This window comes from Austrofundulus limnaeus, unplaced genomic scaffold (genome assembly GCF_001266775.1).
Source record: "Austrofundulus limnaeus strain Quisiro unplaced genomic scaffold, Austrofundulus_limnaeus-1.0 Scaffold627, whole genome shotgun sequence".
In the NCBI taxonomy this organism is placed as follows: Eukaryota; Metazoa; Chordata; class Actinopteri; order Cyprinodontiformes; family Rivulidae; genus Austrofundulus; species Austrofundulus limnaeus.
The window spans coordinates 11,158-22,904 of record NW_013953029.1 but is presented as its reverse complement, the minus strand read 5'-3'; the positions used below and the strand labels follow the sequence as shown (position 1 = coordinate 22,904).

The 11,747-nt window shown below is 41.1% G+C and overlaps 1 protein-coding gene across 11 annotated transcripts in view; it reads left to right on the top strand.

Annotated features, from left to right (window-relative positions):
- Window positions 1–7,626, top strand: part of tenm4 (teneurin transmembrane protein 4) — a gene marked incomplete in the record, with an annotated part of 177,421 nt that extends 169,795 nt beyond the window's left edge. For all 11 annotated transcript variants that reach the window (XM_014027265.1, XM_014027266.1, XM_014027267.1 and 8 more), the window contains 1 exon segment: window positions 5,823–7,626. In XM_014027265.1, the coding sequence (XP_013882719.1) occupies window positions 5,823–6,581 (759 nt within the window).
- Between the last annotated feature and the right edge of the window lie 4,121 nt (window positions 7,627–11,747).

The following is an 11,747-nucleotide window of genomic DNA, read 5'->3' as shown; positions in this document are numbered from 1 at the left end:
GCCCAGCTATACATTTGGGGACATTCCATTGACTTCCATTACATTTCTACAGCCTAACCCTGACCACAAACTCTAAGGTACCCTCACAGGTACCTACCTGACCCTAAAACTAATGTAGTGTCCAAGAGTGGGGGCCTCTTCTCAGGAATGCACAGATGTGTTACGTCTCTTGGTTTTCCAGCTTCAGAGCTCGGCACATATTACCATATTAGGAAGAGGAATGCTTAAGGTATACCGTGACAAAATTTATGATGCCTCTGTTGAACTACACTGTGCAATCTATAAAAAGGCTTGTACACCCCCTACCCTTGGCCTTCGTACTTTATCTTTATTACTTGGTGAATCATTTGGCTTGGAGGCCATAATTTGGTTTTTGGCTGTAATCTCCTGGACTGCAAAATAAAGATTCTTGCAGTTCAACCAGCCTGTTTCAGAGTTTCTCTCTTCAATGAGCTGCAGCAGTTCCGCAGAAACCAGAAGACGTGGTTTTTACACCTCACTAACTAAACTCAATTCACACCTTGGTCCTAAACCCAACTCCCAACCCACCAATGGCATTTAAACCAAATGGGGACTCGATTTACCGTATTTATTCACGTATAATACGATCTCATGTATAATACAACCCCACCCTTTTTTTTAGCTTAAAAAGCATAAAAATTTAATCCTCAAACTACCTCCAATTCCACACAGACTTCAAGATTTTTCAGCCTTTGCAGTCTTTATACATATCAGTAAAATGATCATTGGACTGTTCATTTTATTTTAACAACATATGTACTAAAACGTATTTTGACAACAAATATATACAGTATCAGCTGTAGCAGCATCAAATGAATTCTGGCATTTTACACAGTCCACCAGGATGCGCCAACACAAAAATCAGAGACTTAACATGAGATTTGGACCATCTTGTAAGGGAAAAGCAGATTACCTCCTACTCACGAGCGCCCCCTCTGGTGGGGAAAATGTTTTTTCAGGGATACAAACTTTTTCAGAACACCAGTAGACGGCAGCCATTACAGACGAACATGTGTTTGTTGTTGTTCGAGGAATGGCTCGGTCACACGCTAATGTCATTAGTTCGTTATCATTACTAAGGTGCAGGAATACTTTCCCCCCCTTTTTTCACATCATGTCGCCTGTCTGGATCTGTTATCTCACTCTGAAGCATGGAGGAATGTCACAGGTAAGCTCATTTCAACTGCTTTTTACAACGCGGTCTTATTTCCAGACTCAATAAATTCGTGAATGAAGCCGATATTTCAGTTAAAATACATGAGTAAAAATATTTATCCAAGTATAGTACTACCCCCCAACTTTATGGATGATTTTATGGGTTTAATTTTACATGTTATACTTGAATAAATACTGTAGGTCCCCAAATGCACCAGTTGTCCCTAAATGTAGGCGTTTTGTCTTAAAATTGCCCCCAAATGTCACCAAAAACAAACCCACACACACATTCCTCCAGCCTGTAGCTACCATCTAACAGAGGCAGAATTAGAAAACTGTCAGGAGGACTTTGAATATTGCAGCTTGATGAAAACTCCTCATGATGCTCGGAGCCTCAGATCTCAGACGATGACTAGAAGGTACGGCGTTTGAAAGCCTTTTGGTTGCTGCTCAGATGCACTCGGGCAACTGCCTCATTGTTTGCTGGCCAGCCTCCATTTCATGTCATCCTCTTCATTTTAACATCTTTCTTTCCTTCTGAATATCTCTTGTCAAGTGGAATTAGGAAAAAAGCATTAAGTTTGGCTGAAGGGAGTGTGGTCTCCCTTTTGATCCCTTACAGGATGAGTTATGCCACGTACACCAGTTACCAACAAACTCCTGCTTCAGATTTGGCCCAGCAGGGCTGTCAGAAGACAGTAATTTCACCTTTTTTTTCAAACCATTTTGTCTGTCGCAACTAATCAGAGGGATTTGCATTTGCTGACGAACACTCGTAGCATTACCAAGACTGTCTGTGGTGCGTTCACATCTTCAAAGCATCGTGATTTTCCTGTTTGCCAATAACCACTAAAACTACTCGGATATAAAAAAAGAAGAAATTCTAAAATTGTACTTAATCACGTGTGGTGGTTGTATTTTTTGACCTGAATAATCGTTGTTTCTTTAAAAATTTTATTGTGTAATAAAATAAAATCCCCCAGAAATACCTTATCTGACAAAAAGTAATAAGAAAAAAACATTTGTTGAAAATTTACTAAATCAGTCGTTGCTTTTCAAATGTGGTTCAATAAAACTATTTGAAAGAACAAACAAATGAAACTGCCTTGACAAAAAGGATGGCACTTTTTGTTATTTTTCTGACCAATCAATCAAGCAGATCTGTAGCTGTCCCTGAGTCTTCTGCACTTTTCCACAGGCATTTTGGCCCAAACCTCTCCAGCTGAATCAGATTTGAAGAGTTAGTTCTCCACACTTTATGTTTCAATAGAATTATTTGTAGCTTGAAAAACAGTACCGAGCCTCCTCCATCTTTCACTGCGGATACGTGGATTATTTTTTTTTGTAAGCTTCATTTTTGGGTCTGTGAACATGGACCTGATGGGACTTGCTGCCAAAAACTGCCGTTTTGTCTCGTCTGTCTGAAGGACATGCTCCCAGAAGCTACACAGCTTGTCACTGCGCATTTAGGCAAAATCCTGTCTTGCTTTTTTATTATTTGCTTTCAGCAGTTGTCACCTCCATGGTTGTTTTCCATTAAATTCACTTTAGCTCAAACAGTGACCGATGGTGTGAACTGACACTGATGTACCCTGACCTTGGAGTTGACCTTTAATTTCCTTGAAAGGTGTTGTGGGTTCTTTGGGTACCATTTGTATTTGTCATCAATTTTCCTCTGGTGGCAACATCCAGGGAGCTCGACTCCCGCCTTGTGGACCTGAGTAATCTGTGCAGCTATAGCCACAGGAGCGTCAAACTGCTTGGAGTTGGGCTTATAGTCTTTACATGATTGTCCATTTTCTTTTCAGCTTCCTTTGACGCCTCTCTCCTTAGTTTTCTGCCGTCCATGTTCAATGTGGTGCACATACCAAACAGCTGTGACACCTGTGATGCTGATTACTAGGGATGTCCCGATCCAGATTTTTTTGGCTCCCGATACAATCCGATGTTTTTAATGATTAGTCTTTCTGATGCCGATCCGATAGCTTTATTTCTTTATTTCTTTCCAAGTGACAAGGTTGGTAGTATTGAAGCGAGCCCTGCTGTTCCCATCACGAGAAACATCCAGTTTGCAGATTTTGCAAGATGCAGTTTCAGCATCATTGTTTTCCATTGAAAAGTGTTCCCACACTGTGGACATGGTTGCACACTTGTGTGCATCTTGACTTCTTAACGACAGTTCTAAAGCATGATGATGCTGAAAACTTGTCGCAAAAACCTGGATCGGCCTGATCACATGACTAAATCCCATTCTACCCGATTTTCAAAAAAAATGGCCGTATCTGCCACCGATACTGATACTGAGTATCTACAGTGGTTTGCAAAAGTATTCATACCCCTTGAACTTTTCCATATTTTGTCACATTACAACCACAAACATAAATATATTTCACTGGAATTTAATGTGAAAGACCAACACAAAGTGGTATACAATTGTGAAGTGGAAGCAAAATTTTACATGAATCAAAACATTTTTTACAAATAAAAAACTGAAAAGTGCGATGTGCAAAATTATTCAGCCCCCCTGAGTCAATACTTTGTGGAGCCACCTTTTGCTGCAATTACAGCTGCAAGTCTTTTAGGGTATGTCTCCACCAGCTTTGCACATCTAGTGACTGCAATTCTTGCCCATTCCTCCTTGCAAAACAGCTCAAGCTCAGTCAGATTGGATGGAGAGCGTTTGTGAACAGCAGTTTTGAGATCTTGCCACAAATTCTCAATTGGGTTTAGGTCTGGACTTTGACTGGGCCATTCTAACACATGAATATTCTTTTTTTTAAACCACTCCATTGTAGCTTTGGCTTTATGTTTAGGGTCGTTGTCCTGCTGGAAGGTGAACCTCCGCCCCAGTCTCAAATCTTTTGCTGACTCCAACAGGTTTTCTTCCAAGATTGCCCTGTATTTGGCTCCATCCATCTTCCCATCAACTTTGACCAACTTCCCGGTCCCTGCTGAAGAGAAGCACCCCCAGAGCATGATGCTGCCACCACCATATTTGACAGTGGGGATGGTGTTTTCAGAGTGATGTGCAGTGTTCTTTCTCCGCCACACATAGCGTTTTGCATTGTGGCCAAAAAGTTCAATTTTGGTCTCGTCTGACCAAAGCACCTTCTTCCACATGTTTGCTGTGTCCTCAACATGGCTTCTGGCAAACTGCAAACGGGACTTCTTATGGTTTTCTTTTAACAATGGCTTTCTCCTTGCCACTCTTCCATAAAGACCACATTTGTGTAGTGCACGACTAATTGTTGTCCTGTGGACAGTTTCCCCCACCTGAGCTGTGGCTCTCTGCATTTCATCCAGAGTCACCATGGGCCTCTTGGCTGCCTCTCTGATCAGTGATCACCTTGTTCGGCCTGTAAGTTTAGGTGGACGGCCTTGTCTTGGCAGGTTTACTGTGGTGCCATACTCTTTCCATTTCCGGATGATGGATTGAACAGTGCTCTGTGAGATGTTCAAAGCTTGGGAAATCTTTTTATAACCTAAGCCTGCTTTAAACTTCTCCAAAACCATATTCCTAACCTGTCTGGTGTGTTCTTTGGACTTCATGAAGCTGTTTGCTCCCCAATATTCTCTTAACCAACATCTGAGGCCGTCACGGAGCAGCTGTATTTGTACTGAGATTAGATTACACACAGGTGGACCCTTTTGAGTCATTAGCAGTCATCAGGCAACTTCTGAGTGCAATTGGTTGCACTCAGGGAAAAGGGGGCTGAATACTTTTGCACYTCGCACTTTTCAGTTTTTTATTTGTAAAAAATGTTTTGATTCATGTAAAATTTTGCTTCCACTTCACAATTGTATACCACTTTGTGTTGGTCTTTCACATTAAATTCCAGTGAAATATATTTATGTTTGTGGTTGTAATGTGACAAAATATGGAAAAGTTCAAGGGGTATGAATACTTTTGCAAACCACTGTAATTGGGACATCCCTACTGATTACATGACACGTCCTAGTTTAACTAGTTCCTATGATTAGGTTATTTTAAATATTTTCTGAGGGTACCATCCTTTTCATGAATGGTTTGTTTTTAAAATAATTCTGTCCAGGGTTCCTGCGGATCCTTAAAAAGCCTTGAAAGGCATTAAAATCATCATTCCACAAAGTCTGTCTGTTGAACTGTAATTCTAAAGCAATGTCTGTTTTTTATTAATTCATTTAGAATTTGGAATATATTTTTTTCTCACTGTGTCATGTTTTTTTGACCGTTATGGGTTTTTCTGTCTTTAACAAAAGGTACAAACCAATTTCCCTGCATCCATTTATTGTTTCCCAGCCTGAAGGTATTTTTAGATCTTCCTAATGTCAAACAAACCGCATTCAGTCCTGCATGTTTTTCTAAAAGGAAGCAATGTAGTCAAAGCAGTGGATTTGAAATGTTTGAAGTGTCAACGAAAAGTGTGAATTTCACTTTTAAAGACAAAAACATCTGAAAGCTGACAGTACTGCTGAGAGCTCATGCAGAGAATATTAAAGATAAAAAATAAATTTAAAGCATAAATTTGAGCAAGCAGTGACTGGTTAGTAAATATAAGAGATGATATCTTCAACCACATGGTTGTTCTGTTTTATTTGAAGAAAACAAACTGTCTGGTAGCTGCTGCGGGGGCTGGAACTAAACAGTCTTTGTCTTTGTTTTGCAGTCTTTGCTGGGTGTTCAGTGTGAAGTCCAGAGGCAGCTTAAAGCCTTCGTTAAGCTGGAACGCTTTGGTCAAATCTACAGAGCCAAAAGTGCCGGGTGTCCTCAGGTCGAAGACAAGAAGGTCTTTGCCTCTGGTGGCTCCATCTTTGGGAAGGGGGTGAAGTTTGCCATCCGAGACGGTCGAATCAGCACCGACATCATCAGCTTGGCCAATGAGGACGGACGGCGCATGGCGGCGGTGCTGAACGACGCCTTCTACCTTGAGAACCTTCATTTCACCACCGCAGGAATGGACACCCACCACTTTGTGAAACTGGGCTCGGTGGAAGGCGACCTGGCCCTCATCGGCATGACGGTGGGCCGGCGCACGTTAGAAAACGGCGTCAACGTCACCGTGTCTCAGGTCAACGCCGTGCTGAACGGCAGGACTAGGCGGATCACTGACATCCAGCTGCAGCACGGCGCGCTGCTGCTCAACACGCGTTACGGCAGCAGCGTGGACGAGGAGAAGGCACGGGTCTTGGAGCTGGCCCGGCAGAGGGCCGTCGGCCAGGCCTGGGCCCGGGAGCGCCAGAGACTGAGGGACGGGGAGGAAGGCTCGAGAACCTGGACTGAGGGAGAGAAGCAGCAGCTCTTGGGCTCAGGGAAGGTGCAAGGCTATGATGGGTACTATGTAGTGTCCGTTGACCAATATCCTGAGCTGGCAGACAGTGTCAACAATGTCCACTTCATGAGACAGAGTGAAATGGGCCGAAGGTGACATGAACACGAGGCTTTTGATTGACAGACTCAGACGTAGGAAAATGGGACTTCTTGCCAAAGACAGTTGTATACATGACCACCTTTTTTTCTTTGACAGTGCTCAACGTGGTTTTTAATATACTGTAAAAAATAAAAATAAAAAAGGAAACAAAGTGGTTGCAAACAGTTGCACTGTATTAATTGAAGAGTGCCCTTCTCCTTTTGAAGATTCTTTACCAGTCTTTGCCCTCCAAGTGCGGCTGCTAGAGGATGAATAATTGTCATGTCTTTGACTTCTCTTTTTTTTTGTGACTCCATTTCCCCATCCCTGTTGGTGGTTCTGTTCAAAGAAATCCAAGTGGTGTTTTGGTAATGCATTAGGTTCCCTGGCTCACTCTGCTGCCAGACTTGCAGATTGTTATTCACGAGCTTGCTCCATTCTGCCTTTTTTTTTCTGCGCCTCAGCCAAGGAGATTCCATCTCTTTTAATCTTTTCTTTTTTATACTTGAAGCCCTCATAGCCCCCGTCATTCATAAATAATGAGAGAGATTTCTGTTGGCGGTAAAGCCCTTCATCAAAACCACAGCCGAACTTGTCAAAGCACCTTCGTTTGTGTGATGTCTCGTAATTTTATAGGAGGAGGCTTTATGCTCATTTGTGGTTTAACATGGAAGGCTCCTGTTGGGCTTTTGTATCGCCTATGAAATTAGCAAAAATATTCATAATTAAGCCTAAACTGAATAGTAAAGCCAACAGAGGGATGTGTGCTGGGTTTTTATTTGTTGTTTATTTCATTTTTATAACTAGATTTCCTTTTTCGTTTCTTGTTTTTTTTTTCTTTGTAAGGAATAAATTAAAAATGTGAGAAAAATCCCTCTCCTTTTTATTTCAGTGTGGTCAAACAACTTTTTTAAAAATGTATCAGAGCCAGCCTTGTTAGAAAATACTGTGGAATTAATGTCTGTATTAAACAACAACAGGTATTTTCTGGAGGTGGTTTTGAGTCATATTTTAGTTTTGTTTTATAAATAGCTATATGAATTAACAGTATATCAAATGTGAATTAAGAAAAAAATGTGAATTATTGTCCCTTTTATTGTAAATTGTTGTATTTGAACAGTGCTTAAGGGTGTTTGAACACATGGAATAAACTAAGAAGGTGATTTTAGTTCAGTCGTGTGCTTTATTAGACTCGATGAATTTTATTGGTTTCAGTTTCTTACTCATTGGTAAGTCAGTATTCCACAACATAATATCTGATCAAATAATGGCTTTGGCCGGAAATGGTTTTCGGTGAGAAGTAAATACATGCAGTAAATTCAGTCATAGATGCTTCATATGCATATTGGCTGCAGAGACAGATGGGCTTTGGATTGTGTTGTGGATGTGATGAAAGATCCAAATTGCCTTTGCCCTAAGGGCTGCCCGCAGGTCGGCATCGAAAGTGCTTTTTTTCACCGGAATAGGGCTCCACTTGGTTGGTGGAAATGCATTTGACCTGCAGGTGTACTAGCTCCCATTTACAGACTAAAGGTTGTCCATACACACCAACTTTGGAAGTAGCCCACATGGACACTTTCTAGCTCTCATACATCCGTGACCCATCCCCTCTCCTCCCCCAGCCCCGCCTCAGTGGATTCTGTAAAAGAACAATTTACTTCTGCTCATTGGGGAAAAAAAATGTCATGATGTGAAAACTCAAAGGGAGTCGGGACTGTTTTGAAAATTGTGACATTGATTTGACTTCTGGTACCTTTTTGAACTATGCCAAGCCACTGCACACTCTTGACTTTGTCGTCTTTTCCATCAAACATGAACTCGTCTGTGTGTGGAGGGGTGCTGAGAGCATGGCTGAGTGTCTCAGTCTGTACCAATGATGAAGCTAACAGAAACGTTTTCTTTTTTTTTTCTTCTTTTTTTTTGAAACGGTTCATTCAGTGATGTTTTGTTTAAAAAAACAGATTTGTATGTTAAACATAATATGAATGAAGGATATTTGCATTGTGGAATATTGCACTGATAACTGTTGCGTCATTAAGACTGTATCTTTTCTAAAGTTTTGGACTCATTTTGAGTTTCGGTTTGTTCTCAACACTGTGTTTTTAGCACTTCTCTTTGACTGTAAATATGAAGACAAAGTAAGCTGTAAATAAAATGCAAATGTAGATACCTCTTAGAGCTACATTGGTGAACCTGTGTAGTCTTAAGGTAGAAAAAAATAAAGGGAATATTTTGTGTTTATGTTTTGTGCTTTGATTTATATGTTGCATATTCTGTATAACATAAAAAACATCATCTTGCCACTGAATATCAAAATGAAACAGTGTATCTCATGCATTATTACCCACTGTCAAAAGGCAAAGGTGGGTAGAAATGTAGGCTAGTCTCTGTGCAGGTGTCACTCTTTTTTTAGCAAAATATTTCATGAACTATGGAACATTTTTTTATTAAACACTTAAGTTATTCAGTGGATGAAAATCTACACCCCATTAAGATTTGGAGTAAGATGGTATTGCAGTCAACTAACTTTAGAAACACAAATGGCTATAATGTTATTTTTACAGATATTATTTGTTTGTTTTGTTCATTTCCATCCCTATAACTTTGTAATTCTCATCCTAAAACTCATTTCTTACAAGCTTTAATGGAGACCTTCACTCAGGCTATTTTTAGAACACGAGTCACATGACTATGTCCGCTGGACACTAATGCACGTACAAACTCTTGTGTCAGCTCCATTGTCAGTCTAGCTGTGTATATACTTAAATTAAATCAGGAAAACAGCATCAAACTTCACCAAGAGGACCACAACACATGATGCTACAGTTCTTATAACAGTGACTCATGTTACAGCCATCATCCCACCATGAAAGGAGTATTTGTGATCACCTTTCCCAAGCTAAGATGCTAAGCTAACTGCTGGATTCAAGCAATGGAACAAGCTGAGTTTGACCGGAAAACACTGCAACCATGAACTTAATGTCTTCTCCAAACATTTTATTGTGATAATGTGTGTTTTCTGTTGTCGTGTGTCTTCCTCCCTCTTGTGTTTCTTCATTATCGTTACACCTCATGTCATTTCCCTCCTCAGTCTATTTCACACACCTGTCAGTAGTTCCTAATCAAGTAGTTTTCATCAGCTGTTATTCATCTCCTCATTTCCTCTGTTTAAACACTGGTCATTTACTCCACACCCTCACTGGATCATTTCATGGCTTGTCCACCTGTCTTGTCTCTGTGTTCCCTGTGGCTCCTTCGTGTCTTTGGTTTGTTTTTGCTGCCCTGCCAGCTCTTTATTTTGTTAAATAAATATGTTTATTATATTCTCATCCTCCGTCCGGACTTGGACTCATTCCTCGCACCAACTCGACATTTATTGGAGGTAAAAGACCAAGTCTGAACCACCAGGATCCTATCCCTGCACTTTCTGTTGCTAAACAGGTACAGTAAACCTTATTGCTTTTGCTGTAGCTTACTGCTAGCTTTACTCCTAGCATTCTAGGCGGCTGTGGTGTAGTGGTAGAGCAGCCGGCTTGGGACCTGAAAGTCTTAGGTTTGACTCCCCACCATGCCCACATGTCGTGGTGTCCTTGAGCAASACACCTAYCCCTAACTGCTCCCCGGGCACCTCACATGGCTGCCCGCTGCTCCACTTGGGTGTGGATGGSTCAAATGCAGAGCACAATTTCATCATTGTGTGGGAACATACACTGATGACAAATAAAGCACCTTTACCTTTATTCATGCTAGCTTCACACAGCGATCTACAGTGAGTCACACATATGATGATAATATTTTACTTACGCAGATTCTAAAGCATCAACTTTCTTTAAACGATGCAGATGCGGTGGCTCTAGAAAAAAAAAAGACACACACAATAGATGCAACAAGCTTACAATATATCAAAAAAACACCCCAAAAATTTTTAACAGTTCTGCTTACTTTTCAAGTCTGTCGACGACCTCCACCTTCCAGTCAACCTTTCAACTGAACCTTCCTGTCTTTTTTCTGTTACTGTATTAACACTGACTCTCAGTAGAGTCCGTCTGTTTGAGCGAGCGGCAGATAATTTATGCAAATGATATGTTTGACGTCACAAGTGAAGTTCCTCATTAGCCTAAATTGACACCGAATGATAATTTCCCATTGATCACCGTGATGTTCTTCAATTAAACATGCTCCGCCACCTGTTTAGGCTTTGAAACTGTTAAATTCTCTCATGAGCTGAGCATGTGGCTGAACGCCAGTTCATAACAGTCTATTAATAAAAAAAAACATCTCAACAGTGAATGTACTTTCATTGAACAAGCAGGCCTCAAGGGAAGCTGTGCAAAACTTTGCTATTAATTAACCTGTCGAAGTTGAGGACCAGTGCTTTGATGTTGGAAAAGCCACCAGGAGGGTGTTTTTTAACTTGATAACTCTGTTGAAACAAGTGGAGCTCTGGGGCTAATCCTGTTAGCGGGCGGGAAGGTTCGGGAATTTGCTGCCAGTGTGTGGCGGCAGCACGGGAGCCTGGAATATTTACACTCGCTGCAGGCAGAGCTGCCCTGAGGAAAGCATGATGGCCTGTTTTACCAAAGCAGGTGGATTTCTCTCAATTCTTCCTTCCTGCCTCACAGAGAAGCTTTTGCTCTGTCGGTGTGAAGGACGAGCGTCAGGAACGTCTCACATTCTGACGTTTGCTTCAGCTGGGCTGGTTACACAAAAGAAAATTTTCCATCTATGTGATTTTCCTTGAGATAGCCTCTTCGTCAGGCTGCATGCTCCCCTGAAAAGAGGATATTTTTTAAAGCAGAGGATCTGTTCAGGCTGAGTTTCTCTGCAGCAGTTCAAGCATAGAGAACTGTAGTATTTTGGTAAAAGCACATTAGCATTATCATCACATCTACTGAGCCCGAGAGGGGACATGGGGAATTTTTTTTCTTTTTGCGTTCCCACGCAAAAGTATTGCGTTACCTCGCAATACCTTTTTTGCGTTCCCTCGCAAAAGTCGTTAAACACTTGTGCTGCCGGTTTGTTAACAAATTCACGTTTACCATTAGCGAGTTAGCCTACTGCTTTAATTCAGCTTCAGAATGATGTAGCGGTTTTCTTACCTCATTTCATGATTTCTGATGGACATGGCTTGTTATGACTGTTTGGTGAAGAAAGTAGGATATATTCATTTCAGACTTTTTTTTT